The sequence below is a fragment of the Psammomys obesus genome, unplaced genomic scaffold (assembly GCF_907164565.1).
Source record: "Psammomys obesus unplaced genomic scaffold, mPsaObe1.curated_primary_1811, whole genome shotgun sequence".
Taxonomy (NCBI): domain Eukaryota; kingdom Metazoa; phylum Chordata; class Mammalia; order Rodentia; family Muridae; genus Psammomys; species Psammomys obesus.
The window spans coordinates 36809969-36836755 of NW_026596079.1; the positions used below are offsets into that span (position 1 = coordinate 36809969).

General features: G+C 37.6%; 1 protein-coding gene across 1 annotated transcript in view; it reads right to left on the bottom strand.

Annotated features, from left to right (window-relative positions):
* Zfpm2 (zinc finger protein, FOG family member 2) overlaps positions 1 to 26787 on the bottom strand; it is a 362370-nt gene that overhangs the window by 201679 nt on the left and 133904 nt on the right. The window contains exon 4 of the mRNA XM_055626705.1: positions 24528 to 24646. Within this exon, the coding sequence (XP_055482680.1) occupies positions 24528 to 24646 (119 nt within the window). The remainder of the gene's footprint in view (positions 1 to 24527; positions 24647 to 26787) is intronic.

Here is a 26787-nt window from a genome sequence, read left to right on the forward strand (position 1 = left end):
ATGAATTAGGTTGTTGTTCAGGAACTTGCTCTGTAGACCAGGCTGGCCTTGAGCTCAAGAGCTCAAGAGATTTACCAGCCTCTGATGTCTGATGTCTGATGTCATGGCTTCATTCTTATTAGACAGCTCGGCAGTCTCTGCAGCTTTCTATGTTCCTTTCCTGATTGTAGCCTTAACAGATTCTGTGCTCCCTTTCCTGCCTCTCCCTTCCCAAGGACACAAACATGCATGCAAACATGAGTACAAGCATACCTCGGTACCTCCCAATCCACCACACACCTTCAGGCTTTTTATGTCTTCTTAGCACTTGATTTTTAACAACAAAATACAGGGTCGATACTCCTCTAGAAGACCACATTTCTCTCCATATGTTTTAATATATCTAATTGCTTTTTATATAGAATTTACAAATTTATCTATACTTCCTACAATACAGATCTAAGATAACCAGATCAATGCCTATTTTTAAGTACTCTGAAATATCTTTAGTACACATGACCATGTCTGGCTTTTATCTAGTTAATAATAAATGCTTGATAAATTCAGAAAGAACTGAATGAAACAAAAATACACAAACTATCACCATGAGCCCATCTCTATCAAAACACATATAATGTCAATATATTCTAAACACATAGTAACTCAAGGCTGCAGGAATTTGGAGATCTAAAGTCTTAGATAAAATACTAGAAAGCGCTGAGTGTTAGTACGATTTGAGGTAAAAGGAAACACACACACACACACACACACACAACCATCTACCTTTAGGAATATATGCATATATATATTTTTTTTCCTTACAGGTGTTTTGTCTTTACTCCTTTGAGAAACCTTGTGTTTATAATGATTAGATTGTAATTTAAAAAATAAAAATAAAAAATAATTTTCTATATTTCAGATTATGTGACAACTAGTAGAAACTGGTTGGTAATTCAGGAAGAAGCAGAAGGAAGTGCTGTCCTGGATCAGCTCTCAATGCTTCTCTGTTTAAATTATAGGTGGTACTATTTACTTAATGATATCCAAAGAGGGCCATTGGCTTCAAGATGAAGTTAAGGAAAAAGAGCACAGTCCCAAGAGTTTTAAGAGATGTGTGACCCTTATCATAAACACTGTCCTACCTTGAAAGACAGAAACGTAGAGTCCAAATCACAGCTCTATTATCTCAAGTGGTATTTGCTTTTAATTGATCATCCCTACTTAGGGTGAGATACAGAATGTCAGATTTGGGTATTTTTCAAGACATTGTCCAGACCAGTTTCTTTGGGTCTTTCCTGGAGAGTTTATCAGGCATCAGATGATAAGGGTTGCTACTATTTGCCAAGTTGGAATTTTTGTAAAATTCCTTAATTTTCTGTTGTTAATACATCCAACACAAACACAAGATGACATTCTATTCTGCAAGAAGAAACACTTGTTGGACTCTGACATACTACAAAATGGAGGCATGGGAGAAATGGGTTGACTTAGCTCTGTCCACACCATGCTACCTTGGGGTTTGGGCAGTAGAAAAGTACACAAAGGACTCAACTTTGTAGGCACCTTTTCCTCGGCCAATCAAAACAAAGAACATGAGGAAGAAGCGCTATACTTTCCTAAACATATTTCCTTTTGCTTTTCTTAAAATGTCTGAGATCAAATATACTCTGGTAGAGACAATAATGTTAGGGCATTTAGGAAAGAATAAAGTTTAAAAATATTTATAATACTACATTTACAAAGTCAGTTTTAAAGATGTTTAAACTGGACAATTATGACATGTTTATTCATAGTATATACTTACCAGAAGTATAACTGAGAATTTCTCAATATTTGAGAGTACTGCTCTTTTACCATTATATAAAACTAAACTTCAACTTAGTTTCCTAAGAAAATTAGAACACCAAAAAAAAAAAAAAAAGAGAAAAAGATATATTATTCATGATATTTCATGAGATTTGTATATACTTTTTAGGAATAGAAATACTTTCCTACAGCTCTATGAATAGAGTAGTCTGCAAATATTGCATACTATAATGTCTTTACTGCCATGGTTGGAGAGCAATGACTAGAGCTTGGGCAGCATCAGAGCTCTGAGTTTGATCCTGGTTTTAGTATGAATCTAGTCTCACGCTCAGCAGTTTTCACTCCAAGCATGTCCCATGCTGGTGTCTGTCCTCCAACCACTGGGGAGCTTCTTTCCTTAAAAATTGATCATCCTTGGCTCTGCTCTCACTAGCATCTCTAGCCCCCTACTGCTGCCCCTATCAAAACACCCAGGAAAAGAACCTTTAGGACTTAAAAATCAAAATAAATAAATAAACATTCCCTTTACTGGCCTGGCTGAAGGAAGAGTATGAACATCAAAGCCCGCTGTCACAGACTATAAGAATCTACACAGAAGACAGACCTTAATAATTTCCCCCCCAACTTGCTACTTTTATATTGCCTTGTATTTTATTTAACATATTATAAATCTCTTTCTCTATATAAATTTATTAGATGACTCTAGGTCTACAAGTTCCATATACATAAATTCAAGTGAGCATAGATTACAATTAAAAGAATCCCATCTGTAGTGAACATATGTGGATCCTGTTAATTGTCAAATTCCCCAACAAAAAACAAGAATAGTTACTGACAGAGCACTTCTACTGTATTAGTGTATAAGCAGCCTGCAGATCACTCAACAGTGTGCAGCAGAAACACGTGTGCATGTACAACATTATATGAAAGATTATATTATTAAACACACAGAGGATGTGCATCTATAGGCATTCACATCCTTGGAGGGGCGTTAAACATTTCATACAGACATCAAAGGATAATGGGACCAATATGACCAAACATATGATGAAATAAAAAGCATATCTCATGAGAAAGGAACACTTGGAGGAATGTCACAGACTGACTGAAAATTAAGTTCCCTAAAAGAACAGGGAGCTTTGGATTTATTGAGGCCAGAAATGACACACCAGTGATTTCTTACACTAGGTTTCATATTTGATGCTTGATTCAGCACAACTCTGAAAAACACTATCCAGATCTCTGTAGGCATATGCCTACACAACTTCCATAATTTAAACTTGCCAGATGCTTGATAACCAGGGAAAAGGGGCAGCATGAGCAGCTGTAGCACATACACAACTGAAAGCCCCTTCACCAGGAACTTAACCATTTTGTTACATCCGTAGTCTGCATTATTTAAGGATTTTCAACCTTGGTAACGTTCGCATCTTTGTTCAGACTATTCTCTGTTGTACAAAGCTGCCTTATCCATCATAGGATGTTTATTAGTCATTCTAGCAGCCACCAACTAGATGTTAGTGACATTATTTACTGAGTGACGTTACTTACTGTCTTGTGACTCTCTCTCTCATCTCACAGATGTGACAACCAAATTGTCTTACGATATTGTGAAACAGCCCCTGGGAAACAAAGTTGCCCCTAATTGCAAACCATTGAATTAACTACATTTTGATAATGAAGAACTGTGAAGATGGTCTTTTGTTTGAAAACTATGGTTTGCTTTCTCCAGGTAGTATACCAGTCTGACACTTGGTATTTGCAGGTAACTAGATTCATATAGTCATGGTTTCCAGACCTGATGCTATACTTTTGGATAAAAATCACTAGAAAGGAGCCTTAAGTAAATGAAGTTGCACAATCTCATGCAACAAATGGTCGCACATCAGCCTGCACACTAACTTTGCTATTAAGCAAAAACAGACACATTTTCAAATATTGATTCCAGCTAATGCCTGATCCTAACAGGCATGATCTTATCATTTACCCACTATAATAGAAGGAGTGTCAGAGTTAAACAAAGTGGGCCGGAGTAAGATCACAATCTGCCTCACAACGATGTGATGGTATCACGGAATGAGGATTGTACTCCAAGTAATTATCATTAATAGATCCTGGCTCTGCGAAGAGCAGACATGATGGGGTCTAAACAAAATTGAGGGAGATAAAACAAGGTTGGTAAGGACCATAGTTTAAGGTACCACGTGTTCTTGATATGCCCTTTCAAAGTTGTAAATACTGGCTTTTAAGTGCACAAGGAAGTATGGCATGGTATCAGAACATTAAAAACAGAGGGGAAAACACGCACAGGCACGCGAGCACGCGCACACACACACACACAAAGCAAGGGTGTCTTTTTAAACTTAATTATAAGTCAACAGACACATGACCAATGTTATTAATATACTTCATCTCTTAGTAGGTCCTTTATGTAAATCCACTGCTGATGACTTTTTTTTTTTATTCCTGCTATGTTGCTGCAACAAATGTACACCAAATGATACCAGCGAACTTAGACCAAATCATTAACAGAATACAAATGCTTCTGAAAACTAATTCTGGGTAAGGTGGTCACTACTCCTTTTTCCTTTGTAAAATAATCTGCTTTACATATCACCATTACAGAATATTTAACATGGAACGAGTGTGATCAAATAAAAACATTCATGTGATCATTCCTAAAACTGCTATTACTCTTAGTCACTCTGTCCTAACTCTTTGAGGGAGGAAAATAAGCCAAACAATATCTTATTTTGTGTTTCTCTTTTTCAAATGAGCAATTAATTATAGCTGCTGAAGTCTTTGGATAACCACCAAGGATAAACGCATCATTGAAATCAGTGGTACAAAGAGGCTCATAAACACTATGAGTTGTTAATGCGATAAAGAAAAATAGGACTCACCACCCTTGTATCTTGTCATAAATTAACACAGTCTTTGACTTTCACCTTATCCAACTGCTTCCATCACCAAGGTCAAATATGATCAAAAATAAATTCAGTTGGAATTAAACATACCATACTTACCTATGATAAATGTGTTTCTAGCTTTTGGAAACCCAAAATGTGTTTCTAGTTTTTGGAAACAAAAGCTGGAAACATTCACAAGTCTGGGATGCAAGAATTTCTGTGAAGTAGAGCATTTGCTTATCATGTACAACACCCTGAGCTCCATTCTCAGCAACATAAAACAATAATGTACTCACACCTAAAACTATTTTTTCAATGAATAATTCCACCTTTAAATAATTTGTGAAATCTCACAAAGAATTAGGTTAAAATGTATCTCTTTACTGTTCAATTTTCTTTTTTGGACCTGCATTGTTTTCTTTTCTAAAATACCTTATATACATGGATAGACTTAATATATAGCTTTATGCTAATAACCTAAGATGTCCACGTAGGCTGATGGTTGTTGCTTTCAGAATATGTTCTCATATGTCTGGACACAGTCTCTTATTTACCTTGATAAAAAGAGCACATGGTATATGGAGTCATAGGAGATTGGATTCCAGTCTTTTAGAGGGTTATCACAGATGGGTAGTGGATCGGTACAAAGGGGCTCCTTGGTCTCAAGACCCACTATTCATTTATGTAAGTGCAACTGATGACTCAGAAAGAATGCAGGTGTGCTGCTGTACCTTCGTGGGAGTTAGTCATGGGCTTGACTCACCGAGCGATGGAAATCCTGAGCAGACTACACTTGAGCGTCTCCTAGCAAATAGAGCAACACACACAGCTCATTTTCTTCCCATTTTCAATTTTGCAAAAATGGATTAAACAAAGAAAGGAAACTACTATCTGAAAAGAAAATCATCAGTTGTGGAATAGTACAAGGAAAAACTGATTTTTGTTCTTTCATGTACTGAGGGAATTTATGCAAAAAGAAAGCAAATGCCACAGAGACTCTTCAGACTGGGTCTGTTGCCAACAAGCTCATCACTCTTCTTCATCTCTGTAACACACACACCCACGCTATGCTCTTTCTCTTCAGCCTGCTAATCAGGGCAGTGGTACCTGATAGTGGATGATTGACTAAAGAAATCAAGATTGAACTTATTCCCTGAGGCACATTGTACCTTAGATCAAAGAGTGCACATGTGGCATCCTGAAAACGCAATCCCACTGCCTTCACCTCTCAACTCTCCGACACAGGAACCAAAGAAAATAATCTTTATAAATCAGTGATGCTGTCTCAAAAGATAAAGGCTGAGAAGAAGAAATTCAGGAGTCTGGATTGACTAGCTTTGTTTTATTTTATGTTTTAAACTTAACATTGGTTTTTACTTTTTGACTCAATTTTCCACATTCCACTTACAGTGGCAAATTAAGAACAGCTAATTTGAATGCTGCCTGATTATAACCAATACATCAATCCTCTTTGAAAAACAACAGAATCTGATCTACAAGTTTTTACTGGATCCCAAAAGCAATACAGGCTTTCCCAAGAATATCACAGAAATACAAGTGAAAAGTGGATATTTCAAAAGTCACAGTACTTTAGTCACTCAAAGTATCCTTTTTCTTTAGGTTTTTCAGATGTCATTACATTTCATAGAATATGTAGTTCATAGAAAATGCGCTGAAAGTGTAGCCTCCAATTTCATAAATAAGAACACAGAGAATAACAACAAACTTGATCCTAATTTAAGATGAAATTTTAACAGAATAAGGAGCAGTATAAAATATCAATGGGAGCTACAAAGTGCTTTTAAGCCTGGCGGAGTTACAAAGGTGCTCTCTCTGTTTTCTAGTATATCCAATAACTTTTAATATACTGTGTTCCTATTAAAGCATATTAAAAAAAATCTCAACTTCCAAGCCAAGCACCTCTGGCAACCGGATATTTCACATGCCAGTTTGCTTTATTATCATGCTGCATCATAGGAACACCACTCTGTTGTCAACACAGCAGCAACACTGCTTGTTTTCCTTGTGAAGTAGCCATTGAACAAAACACTTTTCCACCTCAGGTTCATTAGGAAGTTTGTTTGTTTGTTTGTTTGTTTGCTTTTTGAGGATTTTTTGTGGTTATTTAATCATATCATCTCCAATTGGTCAACATGGCTTGTACTGGTTTGGAGATGAGTCACATCTGCAGAATGAAAGCAAATTACTTAGTTGCTTTTTAGTGTTCCATGCATTATAAATATTCTGCATTGTCTGATGCTAAATGGAAAAAATCAGCTCAAATTATAATGCATTTAAAGAAAAGCTATGGCAAAACAATACAGTAAAATGAGGTAAAAGAAGATTAGATTGTAGTAATTGATTAGTTTAAATTTACTCTACTCTTACTCGTTTCCCCTGATTTCATTCCTTCTGACTTTAAGATAACTGCCTATGAGCTGGAAAAAGATAACTCTCAGGAAGAGACAACTAGCTCAGTAGATGGGCGGCTCCTCCAGATGCTGTCACCAACTGATACAGATGTACTTCACTTTTCAAGGTCCTCAGAATATTAGGGCATACAGCAACCCAATGGGCATCCACGTGTGCTCCACAACTTGAGTGATCTGTAGTATCTGCAACACATTCCAAGCCTACTTTATAACACAAACACTGACACTTGTTTTCAGTCTAGTGCTAAATACTAGAGATGAAACTCTGATGGTCATGAACTGCTAATTGTAGAAGGCGTAATAAGAAAAAAATAACAATAGAAAATCAAACACAGCTCACCTTCAGCATCTACAGAAGACCTGTTCAAGAAACCCACACAGACACCCAAATCCACATTGGCTTAAGGACCTTAAGTAAAATGGCAAAGTAAATGCATCAAATCTACACATATGGTCCCACAATTCCTAGATTATTTCCGACACTTTCTTCAATGCAAATGCTATTTCAAAAATTACATAGTGTTATTTAAGCATCAGGGACAAGAAAATTAAAAAAGCTTGGGCTCCTTCAATACAGTTGCAATTTTTTCCCAAGTATTTAGATTCTCTGTTATTTTGATCCAGTCACGTGGATCATGGATATAAAGTTTGAAATGTGAAGAGGCATTCTGTGTTACAGTGATTTTTTTGTTTTGTCTTGTTTTCTTTGTAATTCCTCATATTTATTTTCTCTTCATCAAATCTGCCACATTAATCTGAGTCTTTTTAAAATGCAAGTGGTTGGAAATAGAAAAGATCATCCTAAGTGAGGCAACGTAGACCCAGAAAGATGGACACGGTATATACTCCCTTATAAGGGAATATTAGACCTATAGAACAGGGTAATCACTCTATAATCCACAGACCCCAAAGAGCTCAAGGAATGTCAGAATGCTAGAATGTCACTCAGAAGGAGAGATAAATGAGACAGCAGAAATGGATGAGGTGAAGGAATTGGGCAGGAGCTAGATTTGGCAGGGAAGCGGGGTGGGGGTCACATGTGCGGAGAATGGAGGTGGGAGGTGAGAGGTCTGGGAACAAGAAGGGAAACTGAGAGGGGGCATCTCTTTCTCAAGCTGAAGGCCTGCAGCAAGGTAGGCTCTTGGGAGGATATGGGTGTGACTCTAGCTGAGATCGTAACGGGAGGGACATGAAGACTGAAGTGACCACCTCCTAGCCAGGCAGGACTTGTGGAAGGAGGCAACAACAACCCACTGACAAAACCTTTCATTTTCAAAAATTACCCTGCCTCCAAGAAGTACAGTGATAAAGAGGGAACAAAGATTGAGAGAATGTCCAACTAATAAGTGGCCCAACCTGAGACCAACTCCACGGTAAAGAGCTAGCCCCTTACACTATTAATGATGCTCTGTTATGCTTGCTGACAGGAGCCTAAGTCTGGGAGGCTCCAGCCAGCAGAAGATAAAGACAGATGCTGAGACTTGCAGCCAATCATGGGGAGGAGCTCCAGGGATCCTGTGGAAGTGTTGGGGGAAAGATAGAAGGAGAAGACAGGAACCTCACGAGAAGACCAACAGAGACAGCTAACCCAGACCCACAAGAGATTATAGAAACTGAGACATCTACTAAGGCGCATGCATGGTCTGGACCTAGGCCCCTGCACATATGTGGCCTGTGGGTAGTTTGGTCTTCATATGGGCCCCTGGTCAGTAGAGTGTGTGTGTGTTTGTGTGTGTATGTGCGCACATGTGTGCACCTTGTTTCCAACATGGACTCTGTTCCCTGCTTTTAGATCACTTTCCCCTGGCAGCCCTGCCTGGCCCGGCCTCAGGGGATGAGGATATGCCAGTCCTGATGTGACTTGATGTGCTGGGGAGGGTTGATGGGGAGCTAGAGGGTCTACCCTTTTCTGAGAAGAAAAGGAGAGGGGAAGGGAGAAGGGGGGGGAAGGGTGGACTGAGAGGGGGGAAAGGAGAGGGCATCTTTACAATGTGAATAAGCTGAAATATATATATATATATATATATATATATATATATATATATATATATATATATATATAAATAAAAAAATGCAACGGGTCATAATTACGATCAACTTTTTATGTTTTAGATTTCGTGTGTGTGTGTGAACATGCACTATCCTGTGTGTGTGTATACACTGTGGCCTGAGAGATGTGGAATCCTTTGTAGCTGGAGTTACAGATGTTTTTCAGATATCCAATGGGGGAGGCTGCTTGGAAGAAAATGATACTCCTTCCAAAAGCAGCAATCTCTCCAGCCTCTACAAACACCATTCTCTCCAACATCTTTCTGTGTCTAATTTCTCTACATTTGTTTAAACTTACCTTTTATTATAAATACAAGGCTTAGCCATATTTCCTTTGGTTGTGAATGGATGAAACTAGAAAAGAACATCCTGAGTGAGGTAACCCAGAAACAGAAAGACACATATGGTATACACTCACTTATAAGCGGATATTTACCGTATAATATAGGATAGCCATCTACAGACCTAAAGAAGCTAAACACTAAGGAGGACCCTAGGGAGGATGCTTAAATCTCATTCAGAAAAGCAATCCGGATAGACACCAGAAGTGGTGGAAGAGAGGAAACAGGATGGGAGCCTACTATAGAGGGTTCTCTGAAAGGCTCCGCCCAACACAGTTGGAAGCAGATGCTGAGACTCACAGACAAACTTTGGGCAGAGAGCAGGGAGTCTTATGAGCAGGAGTCAAAGAGCAGGATGGGGTTAGAGGGATATGGAGGGGACAGGATCCCCACAAGGAGACCAACAAAGTAAAGGATCTGAGCCCAGGAGGACCATGCATCAGAAGACCTAGACCTCCTACTCAGATGTGGCCCATTGGCAGTTGAGTCTCCATGTGTGAGTGAGGGGAACAGGGGCTGGCTCTATCATAAACTCCATTGCCTGTTCTTTGATCACTTGCTCCTGGTGATGCAACCTTGCCAGGCCAAGTAGGAAGAGTATCCAGACAGTTCTGATGAGACTTAACAAGCTATGGGTAGATGGCAATGGTGGAGAACTCCCCTTTTCAGTGGACTAGGGGAAGTGAATGGAGGGAAGAGGGAGGGAGGATGGGACTGCAGGGAGTTGAGGGGGGGGTTCAATCACAATATACAATGAATAAGTTGTGAAGAAAATAAAATTTAAAAAATGAAATAGTCTAATTACCAGAAAACACATTAGAATACTGTAGTTCATTATATTGCTTAACTCGTGGCAGAAAGATATTGAAAAGTATATATATATATATATATATATATATATATATATATATTACTTCGTGAGATTGTTTTATTTAAGAAAGAATCAAAACAGTAAAATACAATTATTAACTTATTTTTATTTTACGTGCTGTCTTAAAAATATTCGTTATGTATGTGTGTGCATGCTTTCATCCATGTGGCTTCTTTAAAGCAATAGATAAAAGTGGTGGATGGAATTCTAATATTTTTAATAAGCATACAAGACATAATTCTGTTTGATGAGAATTCAGACCTCTGTGCCCCTACATTTTAGCAGAGTTACTGACTTACAGGACATAAGAAATACCAAGTCAAGCTTTTCTTTATGACTCTTATCACAATCATCTAACATAGAAAAAAAAAGAATAGATTTTACTCATTTAACTGCTGGTCCATGCAGCAAGAAATGAGTGCAATAATAATTATGAAAAAAATCACTTAATAGTTTCACTCACCTATGATTTCATTGTAAAGAAGATTAAAAAGTAGCGTACTGCTGTACTGGCACGAAGAGGGATGGATGTGGGGCTAGAAATGGTGATGGGTGTAGGAAGGGGCATTCAGGTTGCCAGTACAATCAAATCCATCTCTTTTTTTCTTATCTAGACCCTAGTGTGACTGGTGGCGAATGTTTAGCTAACACTCATTTTAATTGATGTTATATAAGTAAGATGAAGCAATGCATAGGGTGAATATGATTATTCGTGTGTATCTATTTATCTTTCCACATTCACAAGGAGAGAGAGGGTTGGGCTCCGGAAGAAAGCCAGGAGGTTTGTTTTTTCTTCTGCCCTTCTTTTTCTTTATAGACAAGGGGTATATAAACTGAAAAGAATGAATTAGTGGAGGTGAAAATTCATGAATGAAGGCCATTTGAGAGGAAGAGGTTATCGCTGTCCCTGGCAGCCTCAGCATGGGTTACAACATTTTTCAGCCTCACGCAGTGGAGCTTCTCCAGCTGAGCATGGGAAGTTCAAGGGAGTACAGTATGAGGTAACTTGTCCACCTGATGATCATTTTGAATTTACTTTTTTTGCATCTTTACTTTTACTCATAAATGAGACTCATAGCAGGATGAATGAGAGCCAATAATCCCAATAATCTATATGTGTGACAATGCTTACAGATAAGAGCATGTTAACCCAATATCAATTTCCATTAATTTCTCCTATAAATACTGCTATTGTGTTCTATAAAATACTGCTTCTATGTTGTTGGGAGTAGTTTTCTTCTTACTGGCCAGCAAAGAGCAGCTCTCCCTCTAAAGCTCATTGGAATGCTCTGGGCTGTATGAATTATTTTTGATACATTTAATGTGTACTTTTTAAATCAGGGCAAAAAAAAATCTACATTTGTCCCCTTTCAAAAATCCCAATAAATAACAAAGGTACATTTAGGCTCCAAAAAAGATTAACTGAACCATATGGGTATCCAAATGCCTGCCAAAATGGAATCAGCATTATAAATGATAGCTTCATATTTCATTTAGCTATAAAATGAGAACCTACAGTACATAAAACACACTGGTCACTCACACAGAGTCCATGATGGCAATGGCTGAAAATTCTTTTAGCAGATTAAAAGTGACCTCATTTGTCCCTGAAAGGAGAGAGAGAGAGAGAGAGAGAGAGAGAGAGAGAGAAGAAACAGAGAAACAGAGAAAGAGAGAGTGTGTATGTGTTTTGTCATTTGGCCTAGAATAACTAATCAAAGATTATGGCACAAATGACTTAAAACAGCACCTTGAACTTTGGCCCCTCTGACAGTCACATAATTTTTAACCATCAAGACATTTTATTAGAAAAGCTTCAAGAAGAAGCACAAGGTTTGGCTCAGAAAACTTGGGATCCCATTAAAGGCCTCTGCTGTATTCCATAGCGTGTCTGGTCCAAAACAGCATACTCCACCCCCACGGAGTCTCTCGAAAGCCATCCAGAATCCTCTTTTCCCTTATCACACTGATACAGACCTGCATCATACTCAGAGCCTTCTGACAGGGGCTACAACAATTGGGAGAAAGGAGGGGCCACGAAACTGCTCATTGTTTCCCCTCACAAAACCCTGCCATGGGGTGCAGATTAACGCCAAAAAATAGATGGCTGCAACCAAGGAGAAACATTTTTCAGAATGTCTCCATGTGATTAATGAAGCTATAGCAGGGACCACTGCTTGACTTCCATCCTGTGCTCGCCCTCCTCTGCCCCTTCTCCTGGAGTATCAACAGATGGAGCTCTAAATGTCTCTTTCCTTGAATGGGCATCAATTGTTGTCTTTCTTTTGTATGTTATAAAGGAATGCAGTATGGGTAAAAGTGCCCAGATTCCTTTGTTGAGAAGCTCAGAAAAAAAAGACCAAATTTTTTTACCATGTCTGAACTTCCATAGAATGCAAAGACTACCATTTTATCATGTAATTCTACCTCAAGAAAATTAATTCTATATGTTCTAAGATTATGGTAATCATGCTAGCTGCACATGTGGCTATATCACAGAATATCTTTACATGGGTGGATATTCTACATGTGCCTAAGTAGCACCAGTTTCCAAGAAGTGTGCCCATGTCACACCTGGGACTCAAATTGGAGTAGTAGGGATTTGATTAGTTAATGTAGGCCAAATGACAATATAACACACACACACACACACACACACACACACACACACACACACACAATGAGATACAGAGATAGAAAGACAGATACATACAAAGAAAAGTGGATAGATGAGAGATATAGAGAAAACAGAGACAGAGAGAGATTGCGACAGAGACACAGAGATAATGACCACAGGAGGGATTCCTGAGTCTATAGTATCTGCTTGTGCTTCTACACACTAAATTATGATGAATGTTTGACTTCTTAATCAACCTGTGAAATACCTCTGCTCTTTTGAGTTCTTTACCATCTATTCTCATTTTATCATGTGTTTCTCTCTGAACCATGATAACAGTATCTTCTTTTTCTGTACAGAGCTCTAAAACTCCATAAATAATGAAAAAAGTGGGTTAACATTTTAAAATGCAAACCTACCTCAATAGCAAGCCATACAGTGTAAATTATTTTTCCCAATTGTTGGATATCCCCAATCACACACTTGAGATATGGTTTCTAAAGAATAACTTCCAACTAAAAGAAAATACAACACAGTCAAGATAATTCAAAATGTAGTTTGACTGCTCAACCTTTCTCTTTCTAAAATTACTTGTTTTTATCCTCTGATTGTGCATTGATTGTCTACTGAGATCTAAATGCTCTAAATACATACTTTTCCCTTTCCAAAGTTGTATAGTGGGAGCCTCAAAAGATTCACACTAGCTAATCAACAACTCTGATGACCATGTATGTTCAAATTAATGTGGGTACACATACACAGAGATGCATTCACAGGATGACAGTTGAAGCTGTGCGTCGAACAGAGGGCAGAAGGGGAAAAGGCTGTCTGTGCTTCCTGAAGAGTTAAAGAGATGAAGAATTAACTTTCTATTCACCAGCTATATAATAAAAGCGATCCAGGCTCACATCACATCACAGGCTGTATAGTTTTCAAAGTGACTAAACGCATGTAATTTCATATCATTCCAAAGCAACTGTATGATGTAAGTCATGTATAATAATTCTCTGTTATAAATGAGAAAACTGAAAGGATGTGTGATTGCACCCAAGAGAACACAGCAACTTTAAATAATAACAGGCAAGAGGAGAATCAAGCTATTCTGAACTTACCATGAGCTCTTTCCCGGATGTTCTGTCAAACATTTAATGAATACAGTATGTTAGTACGTGTTTCGCAAAATGAACAAAGAAGATATGACCAAAACTCAAAACTACTTTGAGTTTCTAATTCCAATTAACATTTGCGTAAATTATACTTCATATATATTTTTCAAGTTTTTCTATTTTAAGTGTGTATGCATGTGTGTGTGTGTGTGAGTTGTGTGTGTGTGTCCCACATGTGTGCCCATGCCTTTTAACTCAATTTTTACTACCTGCAGAATTAGTATCTAAATAAAGGAGCCACTGATCACTTTCTGTGGGAATATTATTTACTTATATAAACAAGAACAAAATATTTTTCATTTTCAAAAGTGTCTTTAACTAATGAATGCTTTATTTTGGTTATGATACTTAGAATACATAATCTTTTTTCTTCTGTTCAAATTAATTGAATTTTCTTTTGTGATTTCTCCTACTGCTTCTATTATTTGAAACATCTTCTTTGGACAGAGGTCAAGTAACTACTTATGCAAATTGCCTTCCACAGCAGAAGGCCTCTGAAATGTCCAAGATACCTCCTCTTCATTTGCAAGCCTTGTTTAACTCACCCCCTTCAGGCTGGCTAAAACTAATAACCTGAATTTAGTGAAAGGATGAGACATCATTCTTTAGGTTAGCTTAAAAATACTCTGTGTTTCTGTCTTGGACCCTTCTCTTGCTATCTCATTTTCCTGCCAATGTGAATGCCAGCAACCATGTTGTCAGCTGAATAAGTAGCCACTTTAGTGAGCTAGTAGTCAAATTCTCCAGAAGTTGAACCTTCCAATGACACCAAAGAACTGGCCATCTGTCATCCTGATTTCAAGCTTGTGACAGTCACTATGACAATGGCACTGGGCAAACAGAAATAGAATTGGACAAAAAGGGGATAAGGCAAATAAGCAAATACATAAGCCAGAGGTCTGCATACACAGTGCTATGTTTAACTGTCACATCTTCTGAATAACATGATTATATATTGGCACTGAGAATATAACCATTTTTAGAAATAAGAAAACAAAGTTGAGTTGAACAGCGTCAATAATTTTTATGAGAAAAAACCGAATTCTGTGAAAATAGAGGAATAATAAAGCTAAGTTTTAAATTCAACATTTAGCTTAAAATTTAGGGCCAATGAGATGACTCAGCAGGTAAAGGCCCTCACAGCCAAGCCTGGTGCCCTGAATTCATTCCAGAGGACCCATGTGACTGAAAGAGAGAGCAGACTCCCAAAAGATATTCTCACATCTTCTTTTATGTGCTTCCACTTTCACGTGTGCATGCAAGAAATAAGCTGTAATATAAAAATAGAAGCACATGCAACTTTTAAAAAAAATGAAATGTTACCTCCCAAACAGAATTTATCAAGTACTTGTTTTTTTTTACAAGTTTCTAAAAGTACTTGATAAAAATCTATACTGTTTTTACTCTTATTATAAGTGTGCAAAAGATGCTTGTCTCTGGAACATTATGCATCACCAACATAGTGCTTTCTAAAAGTGGTGTGGCCAGCCTCACAAATTCACTTCTGTTGGATCAGCTTTGTATGATAACAATGATACCAACAGACAGATAAACTGTAACAGTTGGTTCAGGCCACCTAAGGACTTCCTAGTGGTCAGTTAGATTAAAAGCAGGACCTAATGTGTTATAAGATCTAGAGAGAATTATCCTGTAAGAATTTCAGTTTTAAAACCAAACTGAAGGACTATAGAATGAATGCTGTTCGGTCTACTTTCCCACAGGTGCCATCTTCAAATTGCTGAATATATTATGCTAAGTTAAGACTGCTCCTGAATTCTCATGACTCAGAGGGGTATCTATCATCACCATGCAGATGACAGGTAAGTGCTCAATCCTGGACTAACTGTTTTAAAATATGTAAAATGCAAACTCTTTCAAAACATCAGGTAGAAAAACCTACAAAAGCAATGCAGCTACACAAAGAACAGTTTTATCCAACTTTGTTCAAAACGCTCCTCACAACATGTCATTTTTACTCCCTGATTCAAAATTCACATTTTTAAAATAACTTACATTTTATAATTTATGTGATGAAGACAATAGGCTGCGCTCTGCAAACCGCCTCCCCAACAGCTGGAAGGAGGGATGCCTTTCTCTAGTCAGTCAGGACTTTTACACCCTTTTACACCTGCCTCCTCACAACGCAGACCTTCGGGGCGACTGCACTGGGCAAACTGAGGCAGGGCTGTGGCAGTGACATCTATACTAAGACAATTCATTGTATGCGGCCACAGTGCTGAAACAAGAGACCAGCATACACGAAAGCTTCCAACATAAGTCAGCATCCAGCCTTCATCCCTCATGCCTGAACTCTAGGAGGTCACACGAGTGATCAACCCCAACCTCAAACATGCTCCCACTGCAGCCACAGTGATCATATTATCATGATGTGAACAGCTCATCCTTTCAGATAGTAATAATCTCAACAGTACAACACTTACACGCATCTCAATAACCCTATGAGGGCATCTTCAATAAAAATTCTACTTGGGTTCTAGAAAACCACACATAATTTTAAATGAAGAGGAAAAGTAATTTTTGTAAGTATTCATAAATAGGTTGAGTCATACATCATAGACAAATTTTTTAAAAAATGTTTTAAATTCCAGGTTATGAAGTGAGGTGTGTTGGCACATAGTTATATCCCAACATTCAGGAAGATGAGGCGGGAAGAATGAAAAATAAGAGTTTACAAGATACTTAGGTCACATGATGAGTTTGAGTTCTGCCTGAACTATATGAGATGGTATGTGTGTGTGTCTAAAACCACAAACTGGGGATAAATGACGAATAATTGCATCAATGGATTCCCATATTTTAAAATTTTAAGTCAGTACTTAAAGAACTTGGAAAAACTATAATCAGGAGAAAATTATGACAAAAGAAGATATAGGCTAACACATAGTTAAACTACACATAAAAAGTGTACTTTGGAGGCAGGTCATAATTATCAGGAAGGGCACAATTTATGGGTCCAATTTGACATTACTGCCTCAGAAGACAACCTAATTCCATCTGTTGTCATCAACAGCATGCTTCTCTCATCAAGATATAACTAGTCCCTCTAGATGAACATGCAGATAATGAAACTTGCATTCTACGGGATTCTAAAGTGATTCTTTGATGTTTTAGTTTCTTACTTTCAGGCTCATATTCTACCGGATATCTTTAATTTCTGGGGTTTCTATACCTCTTTCCTCTTTTTGCACTCTTCTTTTAAAATAAACAAAAACAAAAACAAAACTACTCTTATTCTAGTAAGAAAACGTGTCATTGTCCAAGACTCTGATATGCTAAATGTCCTGCTCCATGTCTTCCTCGGCAGCTTCCCTGTCCATTCGGGTTTCCATTATTCTCCAAATAGTAGATCCAGTGTTAAGAGAAGCCAGGATCTTGCCCTCCCTAAGAGACAAACCTACAACCTCCATCAATAATGTATTTCCCCAATGCTTCCCAAGAGGAACAGGGTACAATTAAAAAGGTCACAAGTCAGTGCACTAATAGGACCTAAGGGCATTCTTGAATGAAACTGGCTCAAGGCCAATTAGAGGAATCAGTACATTTGTCTTCTCTTGGAACAACCCTGCTCTTATGGTTTCTATCAGTTCGGTATAAATCTGACTGATCTTATCCAAGAAGTTAATAGAAAATTGCTCACAGTGGGAGACCGCCACCTCAGTTTCCAAGCAGAGACAGATGGAATTTCCCAGATGGTTTGTCACTGGAAAGTGAGACACTGGATGTGACCTCACAGAGAGCACAGTGGAGCAGAACACCTTCTTGGCCTGCACCCATGTCATCGTGAGGAATAAGACAGATTCTGCTGTAAAGAAACCTTAACTGCCTCAGCAGCAGAGCAGCACCCCCTTCCTGCATCAAAGGGTTGAAGTTCATCTACATCTATCAAGAGATCATCAGAGCATAGCTCCCTAGTGTGTGCAAAGTCAAGAAATACATGTAGTTGCCTTGCTCTGCTCAAACAGTTGTTGCACTGAGCTTAAAAATGGAAAAATGTATACACACAAATATAATTAGCAAAAGAGCAAGTTCACTGCTAAACTGGGTAGAGGAGGCAGAGCAACCACAGGTGTGGAAACCAACTGTTCAATCTAAAATGGATGTGTTGATCCTGAATGAAGAGAAGGGATCCCAGTTCTCCTATTCTGAGGAAAAAAGAAAGGATCACTTAGTAAAAGTACCCATTATTCTAAGCTAGCCATTGGCGATGGCAAGAATATAATGACAAAATTAGATAAGGAGCTCAGTGACAGGGCAAATAAAGAGCATGCAAAGTACCCTAATCCTAGCAAAGAGAGAGCAAAGTGCGATCTTCAGAAGAGGTTATCTGCCCAAGAATGGAGACTTCAGAGAAAGTTTACATCACAGGCAAGCTTGAACTGAGCAAGAGAATTACTGCCATGAAGAAGGGAATGAGGGAAACAAAAGATCTCAACCTTATTAAGACATAGGTACTGTGGGAAAACACTATCTTCCCAGGCAGGACCCTGAAGGCAGTTCACAGGAATTGAAGTCTCTGCTTAGAAAAACAGTAAAAGTTGCAAAGCAGAAAGGCCCACTGAGACTTTCCCAGTTTAGTTTCCTTTGTGCCTTTTAGGATTCGAAGCACTAGACTTAGGGGCTACTGAGATTTAGGGCATATTATGATCTAGATTTAAAAAGATGAGAAAGACAGAAAGCAGAAAGAGTGCTGTGACGATCAGGGGGCATGTGATGGAGTTAAAAGCTATAGCAGTGCAACAGAATCAGGAATAAAGAAATGGAGATCTGGAAGGAGGATGTGAAGGAAAACACTGGAAACAGACGACTGACTCTAAAGTGAAAGGAGCAGAACAAGTGTAGTTCCGGAGAAAAATAAAAAAGAATAGCTTTGGGCAACTATGTGTAAGCAAGCATTTAGGATGTGAGAGGAAAGGGAACAATACAGGAAAGATGAGGGGATGCCCCTTGTGGAGACAAGAAAGGGGGTCCGAAGCTAAGAGCCGAGGTAGACTGGAGGTTGAAAGCTGGGGAAGAAGAGCAGAAAAACCATTCGCAAAGCCAGTAATAAACTTTCCTCATGACAACTGAATTGTAGGAATTTAGTGAGGAAGGCTAGTAGGAAAAGCACATAAAATAGTGGAAATATGCTCTATTAGAGAAAGAGTAAAAAGCCAAGGTTAGAGATTTTGGTTTAAATGTCACTTGTAAATTAGTAGCTGAAGCTTTACAAGTGGATAAGCTCCCTGAGGCACTAAAAGCACAGGGAGAAGAGAAGAAAGGCCGGAAGTGTTTTGGGAAACATGCACAGTCAAATTAAAAGGAGCCAAGGCTCTGAGAGAAGCAGAAAAGTACAGTAATGCTAAGCTCCGATGAAAATGAATATTAAAAGGGAAGATATCATTCACAATGTCAACATCAATAAAAATGCCTGAGACGCAACAGAAAGTCTTGCTTCAGCATAATTATCAATTCTATCATTGGCATGGCAAAGCTGGGAAAGCCCAGGTGGGTATCAGTGAGAATATCCCTAGTAACGTTATTCCATTGAGTTGGGTTTTTATTTCTTAAAAACATTTATCAGATGCATATTATGTACCAGTGGTAGGGGTCCAAATGGAATAATAAAGATTCAATAAATCTCTGTCGTCTAGAGTCAAAATATTCATTTGAATACTGCTTTCACATTTAGTTCGTCACTACATCTCTTTTTGGATTTATTGGTTTTATTATTCATGTATATTAGGGTTTTCCATGCATACATGTCTATGTACCATAGAGTGCCTGATGCTCACAGAGATCCAAAGAGAGTACTGGATCTCCTGAGACTGGAGTTTCATACTGTTGTCAGACTCAAAATGGATGCTAGGAACTCAACTCAAGTCATTTGCAAGAGTAACAAGCACTCTTAACCTCTGAGATGAATCTTCACCCTTCCTCACTTTATCTTAAAGGGTGTCTTTGTATAGCTTTTCCAAAAGGTTACTCTGAGTGAGTCCAGTTTATTGGAGGAAGTGACCACAAAAAACTCCAGCAGGGATGTGTAAAGGCAAGATGGGAAATTAGGCTCATTAAAAAATTTAAAAAAAATTGTTAAACCAATTGGAGACAAATTTCAGAAGACAAGCATAGATGAGAGCTCAGATTCTATAAAGAAATAAAGAAGCTTGGGGTTTATCAGTTAACTTGTGTTTATTACTCATTGAAAACTTTCATTCAGAACATGAAAACACTAAGACTTTCGTTTTGGCTGACTTGAATAGAACTTGCTCCTGGGGCTGCAAAAATATCCACAGAGAGAAAAACAAATAAACAAACAACCCCTAAAGAAAACAAAAACAACAAAGACAAAACAAAAGTGTTTCCACTAAGCAACCACTTTGGCTGCAGCAATGAGTGCTTGAGAGATACAAGCATGGAAATGTTTGCAACCATGTATCATGGAAAAAAAACCTGGATAACTAGCAAAGAATGGGGTCAAAAATCAATGTCAAGAAAGAGAACTAGAAGAAAGGGAGGCATCTGTTAAATGGGATCATAATAGATGAAGAACTGCTAACTCTTTTCTCTACCAAATTTGCATGATAATGACTATTCTGAAACTTTTATGAAATTTAATGTAAGAATTGTTTTATTACTAGGTCAATAGCATAGACCCTTCAAATATGCATTGCCTGTTTGAAGAATTTAATGTCACAAATGAAAATCAAACAATTTTCTATTCTGATTGAACAGAGGAAAATGAGATTTCTCTATCAATTTTCATTTTTTAATTCATCAGGTAATGATGAGTTTAATATTATATGGCAATATGGGACTTCATATATATGTTCTATTTAATTAAGGATGTACATAGAATCATTCCAGCAGCTGGCTGAATCCACTCACACACTTAGCTATGAATAGTGGATAAATTCACAAGCAAGAGGGTGCAAATGTCACTTAAATTCTAGATACTCAACCTTTTAAATAATCATTGGTCTTTGATGATATTTGTACATTAGATTTGATGTATTAATACTGATGGGAGTTTACCTTATCACAAAGATCTTTAGATGTACTTGGAAAGATATAAAGAATCATCAAAGACATAATACATTTTCATAATCCCTTTTCAAGGCAGAGACTGGTTAGAATTTAATGTGACATAAAAGACCATTCTGTCATTACTCAGTCAATGAAGTCGTGGGATTTTCGAAAGAATCAATATAAAGAACTGCAACGGTACTTTATGTTACTGTGCAATGTCGAAGTGGGGGTGTTGGAAATAAGTGTATGCTCATTTACTGCTGAGCAATTCCTTGAGGGTCACAACATCACAAACCAGAAAGAAAACTCCCAAGATGTCATGGACTTCTGAAACCTGAGTTTGTTAATTTTATGTGTTAATTCAGAGAATGAGTGTAAGCAGAATTAGTGTTTAAATCAGTGAACTTTGAACAAAGCAAATAACATTCCATAATACAGGTAGATTACATTCAATAAAATGGCAGTCTAAATATAACAGGCAGATCAACTTCTCCAGGCAGAAGGAAACAGCAGCCTTTGGACTTCAACTATACTGAGGACTCTTCTGGATCTCAGTTTACCATACCACAATAACAATTTTGAACTTAAAAAGCTCCCTTTCTTTCCTGACCCAAATCCTTATAATTTAATGTTCAGACACATTCCTATTGGTTCAGTTTTTATGAAAAATGATAACCACTTGGCCAAGAGCTAAACTTAGACAAGTAATGTCTCTAAACACCAGAGTCAACAGTGTTCCATGTTTAGTCTATGGAGGGTCTGTAACACTTTCATGGGCTGCACTGCGGTAGATCCACTTGTCCACTCAGCAGACCAGAAACAGTAGCTAATATCTGCCAATAATCCATTTATGCATCATCATCTACTCTCACAAAGGTCCTTATAAGCCAAGTATTATTCCTACATTATAGACAACACTTCTGAGATTGCCACATGAGTTGTAATATCAAATACTTGCTTGGGAGCTGATTATTTAACTTCCCAAAGTGTCAGTCTTCTTCTCTGCTATACTTTATTACAGAGATAAGTCTTGTTTTCTCTCATGTAAAGCATACCTGGCCCAATACATGCTTTAACTTTGCTGTTGCCGCTATTATCAAACCTTTACAGCACAAAGTTTCACTAAGATAAGAAGCTATTGGTAAGAGAAAATCTATTTATACATTCAGTGCTTTATATTACTCCAAGATTAATTTCTTGTCTAATCAGTTTTCCTATTTTTTTTCTATACAGAGGGGTATGTTTCTTGGAATACCCTACATAAATACCAATGCCTGGTGTGCAAAGGCTTCCACAGAAGGTGGAATACTATTAATGTATTTCAAGATGGAGACTTGAAAGATATAAAAAGGATTTGACATCTGGCATGGTGACTCAATTAATTACTGTGTTGGATTAATTAGTGTGCCGAATCTCCTGAGCCAACAGCATGAGTCTGTGCAGAGCAACACCACACTGGTTGGCAAACAAGCAATTTAAATGAGTGTTCTTATTCAAATTCGATGCAACATTGTGTAAGGAAAGGTTAGTAAGCTATATATTTTTGATAAGAAAAATTTGTCTTCGTGTTATAAAAAACATATTGTAGTACTGTCCAAATTCAAAAGATTCAATGAAATTGCATAAATATTTGACTAATTACAAACTGTTAAGTAGTCTAAATACCATAACTAACAATTTGCCAAAGGTAAAGCAAACAAGCCAAACCTCCAAAGTTCTGTTACTATTGATTATTTTATTTTTAGACATTAAAAATCATTATCATGCTAAAAATGTACTATCAAAATTCTGCTGAAGAGGTAGCATTGGAAGACTTAAACACAGAAATTCTGGAATCAGTAGCAAGAGCTTTTGTCTTCTCATCTATGAAGCCAAAAACTGAAATACAGCACATCCACAGACATGCAAGGAGGGGTAATTGAACTAACTGATCCTGAAATTATACACTCTTGTCTAAATATAAATAAGCATTTATTACGTATTAGCAGTCTCTGAGCAATGACCGACCAGCATGGTTCAGGTTGCATTTAGTGACAAAGTCCTATTATGTTCTAGAGGAGACATGTTCTCAAAGGAAAATATTTTAAAAGTACACTCTAGTAAAATATCTAAATTTTATAACAAAAAGCTGTTGGCTACTAATACACATATAATTACAGGTTTAGACACGAAGATGAATAAACTGAGGTAGTAAGCTATTTATGTAGAGAATTATTGGCCACAGCTGATCTGGTACCTCAGAAGACTCATATGCCTCACAAGTATCAAAAATACTGAACGGTTCAAATATAAACTGAATAATTTAAAATATTAAACACTGCATAGAATCGGTTTGGAATGGTAGAGGAGAGTTAAAACCATAATATGATGTCTTACAGGGAAGCAATGAGGAGCTAAATTTTCACAAGTAGGTTTATTTTTTTATATATCACAATTTAACAGTTGGTAATAATAATGCCATGAAACTACCATCCTGTGTGTTTACACATATATATGTGTATATATGTATGTATGTGATAATACAAAATTTAATTACATGTTTCTCTTTAAGATATATTATTTTGACATAACAAACGAGAAAACCCTCACTAGTTCATAAATGAACCATAGGTGCCATTTCAATGCGGAAACTATTGACAGGATATCTGAGGAATGTCAAGAGGTTGTGGTGGAATCTGGTGGCAGTTTTAAACATGATCTATATCTTCATTCTCAGATGCTCATTAAGTGGAGCTAGGAATGAGTAGAGACACCTGGGTGAGACGGAAGACTAGGGAGTCTACCTCCTGCTTTTTTAACCCTATTAGCTATAATATCTTCATATATTCTATGGATAACTAATTTCTCTAACCACAGTGATTATCCATAGAATTGGTTATCCATAGAATTAGTTATCCATAGAATAACAATCAGGTGACTTTTCTGACCTCAGAACTCTAATAAAAATGTTCACACAACTTAGAATGATCCTCATTCACCCATGCCCTTATAGTTACAGACAGTGTTATGAAAGGGTAGCAACGTTCTTTAGTTCTTACCCTTTATGTACCCCTATTAGGTGTGGTATTGAATTTGCGTCATCTGAAAACTAAAGGTGCGTGTACATAGTGTTAAACGTGAACAGTCTCGGTGTGACTGAGCAGACACAGCGTGAGCTGGTAAGTTGGCACACTATCAAACTAAGCTTTTTCCTTTGAGATTATTCATACACTAATCAGGGACAAACAATTGAAAAATGTTTTGAAATCCATACGATCAACAAAAAACAAACTTTTTCCTCCCTGAAATTTAACCGGGAAGCAAGCAGAGATAAAGGTAAGAGTCCACGTACCAGAGAATTATTATTGAGGTCCATCCTCCCCGAGAAAGGGCCCCAGGTCGTTCCCACCGGAAGCTGCTGCCGACTCTGAATCTTCCTTTCCCCATCTCTCTGAAACACTTCCAGTTCGCCTGCAGATATGAACACACGGGCGATTAGAAATCTTACACACACACACACATACTAACAATAGCACCTGTTTTCCATTTGCTCTACACATCCAATGTTTTCAGGATTCATATAAAGAAAATTAAGTATGTTTCCCTGAAAAAAAAAATAGCAACCTTGGTATTCTTTAAAGAAAGACGGCTTGTCTTACAACTGTATTCAAATCAGTCCAGCTTCTTTTCTTCACTCTCCACACTCATTATTCACTGAAGCCATTCCAAAAAAAGGCAACATTTCATTAAAAATCATTGATCTAATTCTAAAATAGAAAGAAGACTTTGGAGAATAAATGATGGGTAAAATTCTTGCATCTACTCAAAACTTTTGAAGAACAATAATCTGGAGAATGACAATTTCTGGAATTCCTACTAGTTTCAATGGATAAAATAAGTACACATGCAGTAAGCAATGCATATTATTTTTCTCAAGTAAAATTGTTTTGGTAATCCCCCCTTTTTCTCGTGTGTGTGTGTGGGGGGGTAAGAATAGTCAGTTCAATACTAAATCTGCTTAGACAAGAGAAATATTTTGAAATCACTAATGGGAAACAAAAAAATAAAGACATTACAAACATTTTATGAATTATGGATTAATTGATTACTTGATTAGCTGACACGTACCTACAAAAATAAATAAATGAATGAATAAAAACTAAATGAGGCCCACAGATTGACCATGGTTTAAGAAGAACAAGAATTCTCACCCAGAATTGGTGATCAATCACTATTTTTACTCCCAAAGTACTGTTTTGTCATATGACAATCGAAATTTTTAAAATACTATGTCATTAGTATAGTTTAGTGTTTCATGTCTGGGTTTCCTCTCAGATTGTGCAATAGCAGATTAAGCATTGTGGTGCATGCCTTTAATCCCAGCATTCAATGAGGCAGAGGAAGGCAGCTCCCTGTGAGTTCAAGGCCAGCCTGGTCTACAAAGCAAGGTCAGGAGAGCCAAGGATACAGAAAGAAAACCTGTCTTGAAAAAAAAAAAAAATAGGGATTATTAAATAAAGAGAGCTGCAGACTGAAAGCCACGCAGATTAGAAAATAAGAAAAAATTTAGCTGGAGCTCAGTGCATCCTGCCATGACTGCCTCAAATTGCCACGTTTCTATGTATACGTGGGAAACCTGTTAAGGGCTATAGTTTCTGTCTTCACAGTTTTAAAAGTAACCCCATCAAACTGAGCTCAGTGACATTTCTTCCCTGTTTCTTTGTTATCTGCATCACCCTCTTTTAATTACGTAACCTTATCTTTTGTGCTCTTACTATTGCCCTCCCTAAATCACTGCAAAATTACACAAAACTTTCCTGTACTAAAATATAGCACAATGTGTAACATGTTTCCATTATGAAATGCAAATTCATCTGTGTTTCTAAAAGAATGCTCGTAATAATTTCACATTCTAACCATTGCCCCCTCTTCCCATACTCCCTCCCCTTGGCAACTGTTTTAAGAATGAAAGAAATTGTGGCACATTTACACAATGGAATACCTCTCAGATATTAAAAACAAGGAAATCATGAATATTTCAGGCAAATGGATGGAACTAGAAAAGATCATCCTGAATGAGGTAACCCAGAAACAAAAAGACATGCATGGTATATACTCACTTATTAGTGAAGTGAATATTAGCCATATAATATAAGAATAACCATACTAGAATCTACAGACCTAAGGAAGCTAAACAACAAGGAGGACCCTAGGGAGGATGCTTAAATCTCATTTAGAATGGAAAACAAGATATACACCAGAAGTGGTGGAAGAGAAGAAGCAGGACAGGAGCCTACTATAGAGGGTTCTCTGAAAGACTCCACACAACAGGGATCGTTCTCTGAAAGACTCCACACAACAGGAATCAAAGCAGATGCTGAGACTCACAGCCAAACTTTGGTCAGAGTGCAGGGAGTCTTATGGAAGAAGGGGGTGGGGGAATAGAAGGACATGGAGAGGACAGGAGCCCTACAAGAGACCAACAAAGCTAAAAATATCTGAGCCCACTGAGACCTGGAGAGACTGATGTACCAACCAAGGATCATGCATGGAAAGGACCTAGACCCCCTGCTAAGATGTAGCCCATAGACAACTCAGTTTCCATGTGGGTT